General features: G+C 36.6%; 3 protein-coding genes across 3 annotated transcripts in view; 2 read left to right on the top strand and 1 right to left on the bottom strand.

The window, feature by feature from the left end:
• Window positions 1-1,895, top strand: part of LOC111811944 (WD repeat-containing protein WDS homolog) — a 6,468-nt gene extending 4,573 nt beyond the window's left edge. Inside the window, exons 4-5 of the mRNA XM_023699018.1 lie at window positions 630-1,265; window positions 1,348-1,895. Coding sequence (XP_023554786.1) covers window positions 630-1,265; window positions 1,348-1,533 — 822 coding nt within the window. The 3' untranslated portion in view covers window positions 1,534-1,895. The remainder of the gene's footprint in view (window positions 1-629; window positions 1,266-1,347) is intronic.
• Window positions 1,896-2,526: 631 nt separating this feature from the next.
• LOC111811912 (tetratricopeptide repeat protein 4 homolog) lies at window positions 2,527-7,128 on the bottom strand. The gene is made up of 8 exons (XM_023698970.1): window positions 6,900-7,128; window positions 5,259-5,471; window positions 4,899-5,090; window positions 4,615-4,815; window positions 4,452-4,532; window positions 4,239-4,374; window positions 2,875-2,961; window positions 2,527-2,773 (listed from the first exon to the last, which is right to left on the bottom strand). Exons 1-8 carry the CDS (start codon window positions 7,002-7,004, stop codon window positions 2,700-2,702), a joined length of 1,089 nt encoding a protein of 362 aa, XP_023554738.1. The 5' UTR covers window positions 7,005-7,128; the 3' UTR covers window positions 2,527-2,699.
• Window positions 7,129-7,943: 815 nt separating this feature from the next.
• Window positions 7,944-16,919, top strand: part of LOC111811913 (tyrosine decarboxylase 1-like) — a 10,716-nt gene continuing 1,740 nt past the window's right edge. Inside the window, exons 1-13 of the mRNA XM_023698971.1 lie at window positions 7,944-8,092; window positions 8,219-8,339; window positions 9,158-9,230; window positions 9,430-9,660; window positions 9,789-9,957; window positions 10,580-10,715; window positions 10,962-11,021; window positions 12,169-12,333; window positions 12,411-12,467; window positions 12,622-12,686; window positions 13,056-13,179; window positions 14,114-14,248; window positions 14,757-14,879. Of these exons, the coding sequence (XP_023554739.1) occupies window positions 8,091-8,092; window positions 8,219-8,339; window positions 9,158-9,230; window positions 9,430-9,660; window positions 9,789-9,957; window positions 10,580-10,715; window positions 10,962-11,021; window positions 12,169-12,333; window positions 12,411-12,467; window positions 12,622-12,686; window positions 13,056-13,179; window positions 14,114-14,248; window positions 14,757-14,876 (1,458 nt within the window). The 5' untranslated portion in view covers window positions 7,944-8,090 and the 3' untranslated portion in view covers window positions 14,877-14,879. The remainder of the gene's footprint in view (window positions 8,093-8,218; window positions 8,340-9,157; window positions 9,231-9,429; window positions 9,661-9,788; window positions 9,958-10,579; window positions 10,716-10,961; window positions 11,022-12,168; window positions 12,334-12,410; window positions 12,468-12,621; window positions 12,687-13,055; window positions 13,180-14,113; window positions 14,249-14,756; window positions 14,880-16,919) is intronic.

Raw genomic sequence — 16,919 nt, 5'->3', positions numbered from 1 at the left:
TTTTTTGGGTACCTCTGAGTGTTCTGTTCACACCTTGGACAACTGCTTGATCATACTACATTTGGTTACCAAGGCAATACATAGACTATTAAATCTTAGATAGTTGGCCACCATGACTTGAAACAGATGTGGAGAAAGGAATAAAGGAGTTCCTTCAGTCATCATAATCAAGTCTATGTTTTTCAGAAAGCAGCCATTCTTCCTACAAATCTGACGTTCCTATGGCGATGTTAGCAGCCCAGAGAAAAGTCACTGATCTAGATGAGGAAGCTCACGTTAGTGAGCCTCTCAAGGCAAGATTTAAGCCTCATTTAATAATCAGTAGTTGGAGCCCCCTATTTTAGTTGATGAAAACTGTGATACATCCTGTCTAATAATCTCAAGCTACAATGAGATCTCATTTGGGAGTTTCAGGGGTCGTTGATACAATGGCCTCCGTGAGGACGCTGTGGGATGGTCACGATGAACATCTCAAAGTTCTCAACCTGATTGTCTTATTTATTACCTTTTTCTTTGGCATTATTAATTTTTAATACAACTACCCGGGATTGGAATATACGTGCTCTGTAAGGTTTTAGTTTTCTTTTCTTTTCATTTTTTCTTCTAAAAAAGAGGAAATTCCGTGTTAGGTGTTGGAAGATGGTAAACTGACACTGAGACACATACTTAGAAGCCACCAAAGTCAAGTCTCCTTTGTAGCATGGAGCCCTGATGATACAAAGTTGCTCACATGTGGACATGCCGAGGTCCTCAAGTTATGGGACGTTGAAACAGGTACCTGCAAGCACACATTTGAAGATCATGGCTTTATTGTCAGCTCGTGCGCCTGGTTTCCAGATTCAAAGAGACTTGTTTGTGGCAGTGCTGACCCTGAGAAGGGTATCCACTTGTGGGACTGTGATGGAAACGAGATAAAGGCCTGGAGGGGTACAAGGATGCCTAAGATACTGGATCTTGCGGTGACCCCCAATGGAGAAAATCTTATAAGCATTTTTTCAGATAAAGAAATCCGTATTCTTAATCTGGAGTCGAATGCCGAAAGAGTCATAGCGGAGGAGCACTCCATCTCATCATTATCAATCTCAGTAGATGGCAAGTTTTTCATTGTCAACCTCAACAACCAGGAGATACACATGTGGGATGTTGCAGGGGAGTGGCAGCAACCGCTGAAGTACACCGGGCACCAACAGAATAAGTATGTAATTCGGTCCTGCTTCGGTGGCGTGAATAGCGCGTTTATCGCCAGTGGTAGTGAAAATTCAGAGGTGAGAATCCGTGTTTATGCGTTGGCTTTCCTAATCCAAGCAGTTCCTAATCCAATTAACCTCATGAATTCTGATTATGCAGGTCTACATCTGGAGCAGGCAAAGCAGTAAGCCAATCGAAGTTTTGTCTGGACATTCAACGACTGTCAACTGTGTCAGCTGGAACCCGAAAAGGCCGAAAATGTTGGCATCGGCAAGTGATGATCAGACAATACGTATCTGGGGACCGGCATCATCTAAGAACGTCAAGCCTGGACAAAGTTCATGAAATAACTGGGTAAAAATCTCTAAATTCCTGCATTTAAAATATCCATAGCTTATGTTCTTTCTTGGATTGTATTATCATCATCTTCTATCTGTATATTTCGGTTGTCATCCTTCAAAATTTTGGCATTTAAGCTTCTTCTTGTACAATCCATCTCGTGTGTTCTCTGTTATTGTCGATTCATTTTTGAGGAACTTAGACCACTAGAATTTGTTCAATAGCAATGGAGATTTTACACGCCCTTTGATAGATATGGCCATTTCTTCATCTTTACAAGGCTTTGAAGAGGCAAAAAGCTCTGTATTTTAGAACAGAATTTCAACTCAAAGCTCCATAGCAAATGAATTGTTGCCATTTTCCTTCCTCTTTTGATGAGACATTCATAGTTTTAATCGTCCAAGTAATAGTCTGGTGTCAATTTCTTGCTGATGGAATATTTATTTCATTTGTTTATGGCATTATGGAATCAAAAGGTTTAATTTACTATAATACCATGTGAAAATACCATGGAAATACCGTGGAATTGTTAAATTGACTTTAATCAGGCATATGAATGCAAATATTGTGGAATTTTATGAAGTTTCAATTTTTCTCGTTCACTAGGTTAAGAATCTGATTGTTATTATAGGATTCCAGGTTACCCATAAGTTCGTACTCGAGATTCTCTCATTTCTATATGCTCAAATTTTAATGATAAACGTAATCGATAATTATTGGTTATCATACCAACGAAGATTTTGCATTTTCTTTTTCTTTTTCTTTTTTGAGTTAGAGGTGCAAACTTTTCGTCTAAAAAATATTATAACGTTCAAACCAATTGAGCTATGCTATGTTTGAGAAACTATTTTACCTCTTCGGTAGTTATTTTATATTGATATATATTCTACATTAAATAAATAATTCCTACTAATAATTTTATTCAATAAAAATGAAGGTAACTCATATTTGAACCATTAGTAAAACATATACCGAATTCAATTGACTATTAACATCAACTTAAGAACAAGAAAACTTTGGTAAAATAAATAAATAATAATAATAATGGTAAGATATTTTAAGTTGCACACTGGAACAAGTATTATTAACATATCCTAAGTCAATCATGAAAACAAAATTTGCAAAATCACAGAACCAGCATTGACCTAAGCAAAAAGTTGCATCAAATAACCTCATGAAGGAGGAACCCATCTCCCAGCTTTGAACTCTTTGTAAAATTTTGAGTTCCTTGAAACAACATAAAAGACTGCATCCAAAAGAATCAAATACAAAGAACATATAGTCATTTTCAGTAGTTTTGATGCAAAGTAGTTATGATGTTAGAAAATGATTAAGGTAACAGTGCACCTGGTATTCCTGGTATAATATGGTTAGGCTTCTTTAGAACGTCGTGAAGCATCGTCTTTTCATCGACTTTGATCCATTTAGAAGAGCCTTTATATGAAAAAATAGTGCACATAGAAATCAGATGACAGTTTTTAAGAGTATGATCAGCACACTCGAATATTGACCTTGTTTTCTTTAGTGCAACAAATGGGGATCAGGATTTGAACCTCGAACCTTAAGGGAAGGATTACATGTCAATTACCGTTGAGTTTTGTCCACTTTTGCTCGAATATTGACCTTGTTGGGGTGTGAACTATAATGTTTAAGTAAACAGAAAGATTGCTGAGACATAAATATCGATCCCGACAATCTCTTCCTTTGTGAATACACGCATATTTCACCTCTCGAGTCATTTTTCTTTCCTTGCAATTGTACTTATATTTAAAAGACAGTTGCATGGATTCAAGTGTCCAGGATTAATAATGAAGAAGATTTGAGAAGAATTTTCAGACATAACCAAGGGAAATAATGGGACATTGAGAGGAAAACAGTGAACTTCCAATTCAAGGATGATGGATAGCTCATGAATGCCTTCTGTTTCTAAAGATCGATCCTGAAAAATTGGCCTAACTACCCTCCCCTCCCTACTACTCAGCCAGTTGACTCAGCCAGTTGACGTCCAAGTTCACCGCCAGCAAATATTGTTCTCTTTGAGCTTTCTCTTTTGAGCTTCCCCTCAAGATTTTTAAAATACGCTTTCAAGAAAGAAGTTTCCACACCCTTATAAAGAATGTTTCGTTCTCCTCCCCAACCGATGTGGGATTTCACAATCCACCCCCTTCGGGCCCCAACGTCCTCGCTGGCACTCGTTTCCCTCTCCAATCGATGTAGGATCTCATAATCCACCTCCTTCGGGGCACAATGTCCTCACTGGCACACGTTCCTCTCTCCAATCGACATGGGATCTCACAAGAAGTATCTCCTACTTTCCTCCAAACAAATTCAATTATAAAACCATTTCATTATCTGAAGGTAGTCGTATTAACACCCACATCATTTGACTGAGTTTTTTACTTTCTAGGTGGTGGTTTATTGCAAAGAATGATAGGCCATGGGATACCAATTACAAAAGGTTCCTTACAACATTGTGGAAGAAAACACAATCTGGCACCCTACTTAATATACGTCCAAATGACCAATAAGGGAACCATTGATAGAACAGATAAAATGACGTGGACGTCGGTCATTAGACCGTATGACATAGTTAGTGTCGAACTCTTATTTTATTGGGGGCGAGTTTTTTTTTTCTATGTCGTATTCCTCTATTTCTTAAAAATAAAATAACGGATAAAATTTTCAGCAAACACGGAAATAAAAAGGCTTACTTGCAGAAGTGACATGATTTGAATCTTCAACTTCATCTTTCTCATCGAGCGCAATGCTTTCAACATTAGACGCAGCGGTTCCCTCTAGAAGATTCCGTAAAATTTTCTCGTTCGATAAACAAATTCCTGAACCAGCCTGATACAACCAGCACATAAAGATTAATATAAACTAGCTAAGCTCACATAACTTATGTATATACAGAAACTTGCTACCTCATAGTATAGTTCAACTGCTTCACGGGTATATTTGTTCTCTGCATCCCAAGGCAAAGGTGGACAATCTTCTGAAAACATGTTTGAAAGCTAAGGATTCCCAAATTTGTCAATTCAAATGAAAATCATCACACAAATTCTCAATTAAAAATCTGAAGGATATCATATCCAGATGAGCTGCAAACATATCAGTCTCACAGAAATCCTCAATGAAGTCACTGGACATAACCTCTGCATACAGTAGAAGAACTGGCCAATGGAGAATGTTATTTTTATCTAATACAGGCTTTCTTAATCCAGTTAGTTCTTGATACGAAGCGCTCCCAATCTTCAAACCTCGTTGCACGATTGCAGAAACAAGCTTCTGCGTCGTTTATATAATAAAACATGAATTGAGCAGCTAAATGATAAAGCAAAAGTATGATCATAGATTGTACATTACGAAACCTTTGCATCTGCAATCGCTTTTGTGACTAAAGCCTCGCGTTGTTCCTGCTCGAATCTCAGCGAATCAATCTGTCTCTCGAGATTTTTGATTTCTACATTATTTGGGTCGCACTTTATCCCACTTACACAATAGGACTTTGCTTCATCTAATAAATTCAGGGAAAGAGATGCTTTAGCAGCTCGATAAATTGCCTACATAACGATCACGTCATTTCATTAAACTATATAATTTTAATCTAAAACATAGGTCGAGCTAGAGGGAAAGTTAAAAGATTACAACATTGATGGGATCTTTTTGTCCTAAATAGAGTATTTGGAACATTAAGGAAACACATGTATTTGGAAGAAGAAAATAATTACCTTGATGTTTGTGGGACACAAATTGATTGCTTCCTCAGCATCGTTAAGAGCTCGTCTATAGTTTCCGAGTAGTAAATTCACGTGAGCTCGATTTGAAAAAATAATAGAGTTCTCAGAGTTGCTTAGGGATTTCTGATTTATTGCTCTGGTGTAGCAATCAATAGCATCAGCATAGTGCTTTCTTCCCAACCTGACAAATTGATTTCCCTTTTCCTGCAAAGAGAAAAGAATAGGAAACTTACAAGATAAAACCAGATAGATGAATTCATTTAAACTTGAAACTCGCAACTTGTTTATCAAATGAAACAAAGACACGAGCAATTAACGGGCGTGTTTGAGAGTGATTTTGAAATCGTTAAAAGTGCTTCTGAAAATCAATTTTAACATTTAAAAGTATAAAACCAAACAATTAAAGACATGTTTCATAGTGGTTTTAAACATGAAAAAAGTGATTTTACTCATTTAAAAAACACTCTGAAACATGCCTAAAGGCTATGGTTAAGAAGCACGGATACAAACTCGAGATATGGATGCAACATAACAAGAATACATTTGTAAAAATATATCACTTTTATTGTAACGGCTCAAGCCCACTGCTACCAGATATTGTCTTTTTTGGGTTTTCTCTTTCGAGCTACGCGTATGCTAAGGAGATGTTTCCATACCCTTATAAAGAATGCTTCGTTCTCCTCCCAACCGATGTGGGGTCTCACATTTATACATGAAGCAAATTCAAAGTTAATAAGTTTATGCATTTACATGCTCACAAAATGAGTTTGATATATTTCACTCTCAAATTTTATTCAAAGTTGAGTGTTTGATACATGTCTAACAAATGTTGGACCTACATTGACTTTGTACAACTAGTATCTAACATCAATACGTGTTCAATAAGTGTTGGGGTGTCCAAGATGGACACACTAGTTGTAACAATCCAAGCTCACTGCTAGTAGTTATTGTCCACTTTGGCTCGTTACGTATCGCTATCAGCCTCATAGTTTCAAAACACGTTTATTAGGGAGAAGCTTCCACAGCCTTATAAGTAATGCTTCATTCCCCTCTTCAACCAATGTGGAATCTCACACTAGTCATAATTTCTTGATTCTAAGGACTACGGTTTCAATTGCACACCAATTTCAAGTCCAAATAATGATCTGAAATAGATTACGGGATTCAGAAACTTAATCTTCCCATCATAGAGAGCAGTTTTTACCAATTTTTCAACAACATGCATATGTAAAGCCATCACAACCAGATTCAACACTCCCAATATTCATACTAAAGATTAAAATAAATAATCACATCAAGATTTTCAAGTGATCACCTTCTAAAGTCTCTTGAACATTGGCATACCCATCTTTAAAACAAAATAGAACGAAAAGGAGACGAACATTCAATAGAGAAAACAAATATCCTTGCCAATAACTACGAGCTCAATTCAATCACTTTTACTCGCATCCAACTTCTTGTAACAATTAAGAGCAATTAAGCAAACCACACGAATTTAACAGTCCGCGGTTAACAAATCAAGCAACAGAACAATGAAGTCCTCCGCAACAGCCAAAATACCGATTTCCAATCATTTGAAGTCAAAATTTCATTTAGAACACGCCAAAACGTAAATATGATATAGAGAGAGACCTTGAACTCGAGAGCAGAACTCTCTTTAAGGGCAGCTATGGCCTCAAGATCAGCTTTCTCGTTCTCTGTTAAGGGATCCGAACCATCCTCCATCCATAGCGCCATGTTTCGTTCAACTTTTATCAGACAAAAGGAGCGGAGAGGAAGCTCAGCTCAACTCGGCTTCAACCTAGCGAAAAATGGAAGTGAGCGAGGAGGGAAATATGGGAGGCACTGTGTTGAGAAATAACGGCGGGTAGATTGTCCAGAAGAGATTTTTTATTTTTATTTTTTTTATTATTTTTTTTTTTTTAAACTTTATTATTATTATTATTATTTTCTCTCTCCCTTGATATTTGTATTTTTAAGATTAAATTTATAAGAATGTCTAAAAATAAAATACTTTATATAAATATCTTTAAATTTTTAAAAATAAAACATATATATTTTTTTTAATTTAAGAATTTTAATAATATTCTTAAATTTATAAATATATATATTATAATTAATTTTTTGGATTTCGTATTTATACATTTAAACTTTTAAAAGTATTTTACTTTTCCAAATTTTATTAACACCCTTAAATTAAAAAAAAAATTGAAAATAAAAATAATTTTTAACTTTCACGCTCCTTAAACAATTTTTTTAAAATAAGGTATTTAATAAAAATCGTTATTAATTATTTTCAAAAATAAAAAATAAAAAATTCCTACTCTAGGCAATAATTTCTCACTTCTCATCTATTTTCCTCTTTATTTCATAATATTATTTATTATCAATATAATTTATATAAATAGTTTCGTCTTTTTAATTTTTTAAGTAAATTATAACAATTTTTTAATAGGTCAATATATATATATATATTTGTCTAACAAGTCCCTGTAATTTAAAAGAATATGTAATAATTTAATTTAATTTAATTTGTAAGAGATTAATTAATTTTAAAATAATGTTATATCTCTAAAAGTTTGAAAATTTATGATATTTTAAAAATGATTAAAAATTGAAATTCGAGCACCAAATATAACCAAACATTTAATTAATATATTTGGCCTGAAAATTTCGGAATCGATGCTATCGTTGTCCTCATCATTTATCCACTCCACCATTGTTGCGTGCAGCTAGTTCCTGAGAAGGCGTTGGTTCCTCCGTCGGATTATCCAAGCATCCATTTCACTTTCTGGACTCACTTTCGGAAGTTCGAGCAGAGAAATGTAGGTCACGAACAACTCCAGTGCAGCCTTTTCGATTCTTCCATGCTTCTTCTTGACTGGAGTATGGTGATTTCGGCCATTAATTGTTGTATTTGTTCTTCTGTGGTTGATTTTTTGATTCGACAGGGATAATGAATTGAAGCCGATGGACGCCGAGCAACTCAGAGAGCATGCTCATAAAATGGTGGATTTCATTGCTGATTATTACAAAACCATCGAGGATTTCCCCGTGCTCAGCCAAGTGAAGGTCGCATTTCCTTTTCGTTCATCCTTTTTCTGTTCTTAGGATCCATTGCATTTAGTTTTACTTCTTAATTGCTAATGAAAATTATGTATGACGCCTGCAAGTATGTGAGTATGAATTAGACGTTTCTCGAAGTGGTAGAAGAAAATTTCATCTATTAAGTTGTTCCATTGTTGTTCAAATCTATTTGAAATTTATTCATGACCTAGTTTCATCATTATTCAATGTTATTCACAAATATCTTTCACTTACTGTAACCATTCTTGATTTACAAGTTGAAGTTGATAGTATTTTGTTTTCATTCAATCTTCTTTTGCTTATGGTTTTTGAAGAACAGGTGTTTATCATTTTTTTTCCACTCATTTCTCAAATTTCTTTCTTAAAATTGAGAACAAAATGAAGAAAATTAATTTTATTTTATTACTAATTAATTTTATTTATGCATATTTTGAAAGTGTTCTCAAAACTAATACAAAATTTGAAGTTTCATTTTATTATTTAAATTTGGCTATAATTTCTAAAGTGAGTTTTAAAAAGTACTAAAGCATATTGAAAATAAAGCGTCATTAAAATGGGTGATAATTTAATGGTCTAATAATCTTTTGTTTTAATTTCCATCTAGGTAGAATTTACTTTTATTTTTAAAATAATAAAGAAAGAACGAAAAAATTTATGCGAAAATGAGCATAGTTCAACTATTATTGACATGTATTCATCTGTTCGAGGCTGTAGGTTCAAATCTTTATCCCCGTGCTAAAAAGAAATAAGAAAAAAGGAGTCACCATTTAATTTTTCTTTTTCTTTCTCTTGGTGATGAACAGCCCGGTTATCTTCGAAATCTTCTACCAGAATCTGCACCTCGTAATCCAGAATCTCTTCAAAGTGTTCTTGATGGTAAAGTTTCTGAATCTTGTTGTGCAAGTATAACTAATACCCCAAAACGTTTGGACTTCTTTTTTTCTGCTTCAAGTGTAACATAATTTGAAATTCTTGGCTAATATTTTAAAGCATGACTTTTCTATTAATGTTTGGGTTGTAGATAGTTCAATGGACCTTGTAATCATAGTGTCAATGAATTCTTTTCGTGATTCAGATGTTCAGAAAAAGATTTTTCCGGGTGTAACACATTGGCAGAGCCCCAGCTACTTCGCTTATTATCCTTCCAACAGCAGCATTGCTGGATTCCTTGGGGAAATGCTGAGTGCAGCTTTTAACGTTATCGGTTTTAGTTGGATAACTTCTCCAGCTGCTACAGAACTTGAGATGATAGTTCTTGATTGGCTTGCCAAATTACTTCAGCTGCCTGATGACTTTCTCTCATCAGGTAATCCCATCGATTATGATGTTGCTTTTGATTGTTTTGTGGTGAAAAATGAAGCTTTCTGCCGCTTTTTTTGTACTTTTGAATCAATTTAAAGTGTCTGTTTCATATTTCTAAGTGTCCTGCTGCAGGAAAAGGTGGGGGAGTAATACAGGGTACTGCTAGTGAAGCTGTTTTAGTTGTGCTACTGGCGGCCCGTGATCGAGCTCTGAGAAGATTTGGAAAAGATTCCCTTAAAAAACTAGTGGTTTATGCTTCTGATCAAACGCATTCTGCTTTACAAAAAGCATGCCAGGTAAGGTAGTTTGAAGGTGTAATATTCATGTTCTTTAAAAAAATGTCCTTCAATGAGGTAATTTATCACATCATTTACGTATTTAAATTATAAATGATACAATGATCTGTTGAGAATTGTTGGGAGAGGAGTCCCACGTCAACTAATTAAAGGGTTGATCATGGGTTTATAAGTAAGGAATATATCTTCATTGGTATGAGACATTTTGGGGAAACCAAAAGCAAAGCCATGAGAACTAATGCTCACAGTGGACAATATCATACCATTGTGGGGAGTCGTGGTTTCTAATATGGTATCAGAGTCATGTTCTTAACTTAGCCATGTCAATAGAGTCCTCAAATATCGAACAAAAAAGTTGTGTGTTGAAGGTGTAGTCAAAAGTGACTTTGGGCTCTAGAAAAGGAGTCGAGCCTCGATTAAGGGAAGACTGTTTGAGGGCTCTATAGGGGCCTCAAGGGAGGCTCTATGGTGTACTTTGTTCGAGGGAAGGATTGTTGGGAGAGGAGTCCCATATCAATTAATCAAGGGGTTGATCATGAGTTTATTTGTAAAATGAGGATGACTGAAACGAAAGTAATTTGGTAAGAAGTATGTGTATTTTTATTTTGCATTTTTTTTTTTTTTTTTTTTTTTTTTNCCTGAGAATTGCAGATTGTTGAAAGCAGATTTTTCTACCAATTATGCCCTTTCTCCGGATGTTCTTTCTGAAGAACTTTCACACGACACAGCCAGTGGATTAATTCCATTTTTCTTATGTGCTACAGTAAGAATGAAGAATAAGCTTACTCATGAGCTCATTTCATTGAATACAAGTTGCTGCAGTATCTATGGTTCCCCACCCCATCTCCCCTCTTTATCGGGTTTCGGTAAAACTCGTGCAGTCTCTACTATTTGACATAGTAGAAATTAACAGTGGCCTTTAGAAGGTCATCAGTGAATTGCCCCCTCCTTCCTTCTTCGCTTCACTCCTTCGTTTCAGTAATTATAGATTTGGTGCTTTTGCATGCAGGTTGGCACTACATCATCAACAGCTGTAGACCCTCTCCCTGAACTAGGAAATATTGCTAAGGTCAGCACATATTTTCTTCCTGAATCGAATGCTGTAGTTTCTGAATTTTTAGAATTGTTCTACTTTGATAATTAAACTTTCCAATTGCACATTTTGGTCCCAAACATTCAAGTTTATTTCACTTTGGTCCCTGAAATTTCAAAATGTCAATTTTTGTCCTTGAAAATAACTGTTTTGGTCCACATGTTCAATCCTTGAAATCATGTTTATATTAACATATTAATACATACTCGAAGCTATTCCATTAATTTATTAAAAGAAAAATGAAGGTAAGAACTAAAATTATTAATTTTTTAAAGTTGAATAAGTAAAGTAGACATTTCAAAAGTTCATGGAGCGAAATGAGATTTAAACCTCTTAAGAATGTTTTGTGGAAAAGCAAAGGGGAATATTTTGACAAGCCTCACTATATTTGTAACAGCCACTGCTTCCACACCCTTAAAAGAAATACTTTGTTTCCCTCCCTAACCAACGTGAGATCTCACAATCCACCCCTCTTGGGGGCTCAGCGTCCTCGCTGGCACACCACTTAGTGTCTGACTCTGATATCATTTGTAACAGCCCAAACTTACCGCTAGTAGATATTGGCCTCTTTGAGTTTTCTCTTCCATGCTTCCCTTCAAGATTTTTGAAACGCATCTACTTGGGAGAGGTTTCCACACCCTTATAAAGAATGCTTCGTTCCTCTCTCCAACCAATGTGGGATCTCATGATATTAACCATCGGAAAGGGAAAGTTATATTCATAAGATATTGTTTGACATAACTGAAGTGGAATCACATGACCTTACATTTTAGCATGTTGTGGAACTTGAAAGGCAACCAATGAGATGAATTCAGACACTTATCCCTCATCTCTCACAGAATAAAAATCTTACGTTAGGCATACTAATGTTAAGGTTTATAAGGATGATGACTTTGATCATTAAGCAGATAGAAGATGTAATATGAGTGAAACATGGGGATTATGTAATTGGAAAGGCTACAGCTACAGCTAAATTGAGTTGCCATTTGCTCTGCTAGCATAATATACAAAGTACATATTTGTAAAAAAAACTATATGTTTTTGTGTTTATGATTCATAGATTTGCTCTGATTGAATTTTAGCCAAAATTTTTTATCATGAGCAAAATCATTTCTATTGACAGAGGTATGAAATGTGGTTTCACATCGATGCTGCTTATGCTGGAAGTGCATGTATATGTCCCGAATATCGACAGTACATTAACGGTGTTGAAGAAGCTAACTCATTCAATATGAATCTTCATAAATGGTTCTTGACGAACTTTGATTGTTCAACGCTGTGGGTCAAGGTATATGTATAACAATCTTTCTGTCATTTTGCATATGATTCTGGGCATCATTGATAATTCAAGTGTTATGACCACAGGACAGACATGCCTTGATCCAGTCACTTTCTACCAATCCTGAGTTCTTGAAGAACAAAGTAAGTCCGACCTACAATCTGCCTAATTTGTTGAGAAATCTTGCAACTGCATATTTGAGCTGTTTTAATGCGAGTAGAAATGGCAATTATTGGCTTGTAGTGTTTGTATAACTATTTTGCTTGCTGGATCTTAATTTCTTCATTGATATTGCAGGCCTCTCAAACAGAAATGGTTGTGGATTACAAAGATTGGCAAATTCCACTTGGGCGCCGTTTTAGGTGTGCCTTCAAAACAATATATGTCTAAAATGGTATATACATTTTCAATCTAAGGGTTATTAATATGAATAATGTGACCAGAAGACACTTGATATCCATATCTAGGCGTCGTTACGGTTCTGAAAAATCAGTATGTCAATCGAACTTTTTGAAACCTTTGGGATGGTGAAGAAATTGCTCCGGATGACCTTGCTTGAACATGATCTCTGTTCTATAGGTTGTAGAATTGTGTTCTTGAGTTAAAGTACTCCGCAATATGTTTCAGTTTGTTGTATCATTTCAGGAATATTTGATATGAGCATTTTCTATTTTACTCTATGTTTCTGTGAAATGTTATACAGTCAATAATACTATGCTTTTGTGTCTTAGATCATTGAAGGTCTGGATGGTGTTACGACTGTATGGTATAGAAAACCTTCAAAAATACATAAGAAACCATATCAAGTTGGCTGAACATTTTGAAGCGCTTGTATGTGAAGATCCAAGGTTTGAGGTAAATTCTTATCGTACACTTTTGGTTTGTAGTTGTAGCGGTCCAAGCCCAATGCTAGCAGATATTGTCCTCTTTGGGCTTTCCCTTTCGGACTTTCCCTCAAGGTTTTTAAAACGTGTCTGCTAGGGAGAGGTTTCCACACTCTTATAAAGAATGCTTTGTTCTCCTCCCCAACCGATGTGAGATCTCACAATCCACTCCCCTTTGGGCCCAGCGTCCTCACTGGCACTCTTTCCCTTCTCCAATCGATGTGGGACCCCCAATCCATCCTCCTTCAGGGTCCGGCGTCCTTGCTGCCACACCGCCTCATGCCACCCCCTTCGAGGCTCAGCCTCCTCGCTGGCACTCATTCCCTTCTCCAATCAATGTGGGACCCCCCAATCCACCCCCTTCGGGGCCCAATGTCCTTGCTGCCACACCGCCATGTGTCTACCCCCTTCGAGGCTCAACCTCCTTGCTGGCACATCACCCGGTCTAATACAATTTGTAACGATCCAAGCCTACTGCTAGCATATATTATCTTCTTCGGGCTTTCCCTTTCGGGTTTTTCCTCAAGATTTATAAAACACATCTGCTGGGGAGAGGTTTCTATACCTTTATAAAGAATGCTTCGTTCTCCTCTCCAACCGATGTGGGATCTCACAGTAGTATTGCTTTCTTTACACATTTTCTTCTTTTACCTACAACATAAACTTCCAACCTCAAAGGAAGGAATACATATCAATTACTACTTAACTATTCTCGTTTTCGCTTGAAATATACCCATAGCTTTACAGAATAGTCAATTCATGATCTAATGGAATTCTAGGATAAAGGAGAAGAAAATTTACGTGCAGGGAAAAAGCTGTATGAATAATAAGATCAAAATGTTCGGTGCCCGCTAATGCAGGTGTATGGTACGTTCAAATCGTCATTCTTAAGTTTCTTTGTGCAGATTGTTACACCAAGGATATTCGCTCTAGTATGTTTTCGCCTTCTTCCTCGCAAAAATGAAGATGGTGGCGACAAACTAAACCAAAGCCTATTAGATGCTGTAAATACTAGTGGAAATATGTTCATTTCTCACACGGTGAGTTCTTTCAGTTTGTTGTGTCCTAGAAGTCCCCAGCCAGTCATTGTCTTGTCAGTGTAAATACGCAAGTGACTGTCTTGATATAATTAAATTTACTTGAACCCATTAATTTAAACTTTTGAGTTTAGCGGTGATTTAATATGATATTAGAATAGGAGGTTAAGTCCACCTTTTTTTGAGGTCCGAACACTGAAGTTTTTGGTTGATAGGTAATTTAACATGCGGTACTCTTTTGGCAATGGAAGGGTGGCTGTCTTGATCTTAAATTTACTCGAATCCATTAGCTTAAACGTTTGAGTTTAGTGGTGATTTAATATGATATAAGAATAGAAGGTTCAGTGTTCGATCACCTGAATTGTCATATCATCCCTAAAATATATTGATTTCCGTTGACTTAAGTTTTTGGGTTGATTGATAATTTAACATACGGTATTCTTTTGAGAAAATACGGGGAGAAATAAGAATAAAGCTTCCTTTTATTAACTTCATTTCAACAAACTTGCAGGTTTTATCAGGAAAATACATCCTTCGATTTGCAGTAGGGGCGCCATTGACAGAGGAAAACCATATTAATGCTGCTTGGAGGTTACTGCAAGCCGAGGCTTCCGCTTTGCTTGCAAATTGAAACGTACGTTCTTTATCTTATCAATTGGCTCGTTTCCATTTCATTAGGTTGTGAATCGTTTGTGTAATTGTGTGTTAAAGAAAATAAAGCTAAGAATTAATCATAACCCTCCACATATCAAAGGAAGAAGTATGTTTTGAGTCTTTTCATTGTTATAGACTAATGTCCTTTTACCTACCGGTAGATATTGTTTCTTTTGTGAAGAATTTTCTGTTCGGTCGTTTTTAGAACTGGTATGTTAAGGAGAGATTTCTACACCCTTATAGAGATGTAAGATCTCACAATCCACCTTCTTTGGGGCCAGTGTCCCCACTAGCACCTCACTAGCACTCGTTCTCTTCTGTGGAACCCCCAAATCCACCCCTATGGGGCCCGGCGTCTTTATTGGCATACAACCTTGTGTCCACCCCCTTCGAGACTCAGCCTCCTCACAGGCACATCGCCTAATGTCTGACTTTACTACTATTTGTAACAATCCAAACTCGCCGCTAGCCGAGGGAATCCACTCAAGGTTTTTAAAACGTGTCTGCTAGGAATAGATTTCCACATCCTAATAAAAATGTTTCGTTCTCCTCCCCAACCGATGTGAGATCTCACAATCAACCTCTTTCGGAGCCCAGCATCCTTCTCCAATTGAACCCTTAGAACATGTATCGAAACTTTTATTAATGTTATGATATTCCCTATAGCTTAGAACCAAAAATCAAAAGGCAAGAAGTGAAAATAAACAACTCATATACATGAAAAATATCAATCAACCATCTCATGGGTTGCCTCAAAAAAGCCAGCAATTGAACCCTTAGAACATGTCAGAGGGGCCATGACATTAAATTCTCGATTCAAGACTACTGTTATATTAACATCTAAAGCTTAAATATTCATACAAGAGAGAGGATGATTGAATCCTGACCGTCCAAAAACTACAAGAATAATCTCTAAACATTATAAAATACCAAAATTTATAAGTCCAAATGCAGAAGTTAGGCCTAAGAAGAGAGTCACCCCACAATGTGAAATGATTAGTATTGTGAGCTTAGTGGCAGCCCACCCAACCAAATTTAATAAAATAAGATGATTCCATACCTGCAGACATGGCCTTCCCAACACTTAGGGCTATAATTTAATGCTCAAAATCAATGATTAATGAGTGAGTCTGAGGACCACTTTAACCCAGATCCACCGCTAGCCGATATTGTCTTTTTTGGGCTTTTCTTTTTGGACTTCCCCTCAAGGTTTTAAAACGCGTCTGTTAGGGGAAGGTTTCCACGTTTTCCCTTTCGGGCTTTCCCTCAAGGCTTTAAAACGCGTCTGCTAGGAGAAGGTTTCCACGCTTTCCCTTTCGAGCTTTCCCTCAAGGCTTTAAAACGCGTCTGTTAGAGGAAGGTTTCCAAACCCTTATAAATGGTGGTTTGTTCTCCTCCCCAACCAATGTGGGACATTACAATCCACCCCCCTTCGAGGCCCAGCATCCTCGTTGGCACTCTTTCCTTCCTCCAATCGATGTGGAACCGCCCCCAAATCCACCCCTCTTTGGGGCCCAGCGTCCTTACTAGTACACCGCCTCGTGTCTACCCCCTTTGGGGCCCAGTGTTCTTACTGGCACACTGCCTCTTGTCTATCCCCTTTGGGGAACAGCGAGAAGGTTAGCACATCGTCCGGTGTCTGGCTCTGATACCATTTGTAACGACCTAGATCCGCCGCTAGCAGATATTGTCCTCTTTGGGCTTTCCCTTTCGGGCTTCACCTCAAGGCTTCAAAACGCGTTTACTAGAGGAAGGTTTCCACGCTTTCTCTTTCGGACTTCCCCTCAAGGCTTTAAAACGCGTCTGTCAGGGGATGGTTTCCACGCTTTCCCTCTCAGGCTTCCCACAAAACTTTAAAACGTGTCTGCCAGGGGAAGGTTTCCACACCCTTATAAATGGTGGTTTGTTCTCCTCCCCAACTAACAATTTACCATTTTGATGCATTCTTTTTTTTTTTTTTTTTTTTTTTTTTTTTTTTTTTTTTTTTTTTTTTTTTTTTTTTTTTTTTTTTTTTTTTTTT

This window comes from Cucurbita pepo, chromosome LG15 (assembly GCF_002806865.2).
Source record: "Cucurbita pepo subsp. pepo cultivar mu-cu-16 chromosome LG15, ASM280686v2, whole genome shotgun sequence".
NCBI classification, from domain to species: Eukaryota; Viridiplantae; Streptophyta; class Magnoliopsida; order Cucurbitales; family Cucurbitaceae; genus Cucurbita; species Cucurbita pepo.
Note: the sequence above shows the minus strand (reverse complement) of the source record. Positions and strands in the feature narration are given on the sequence as shown.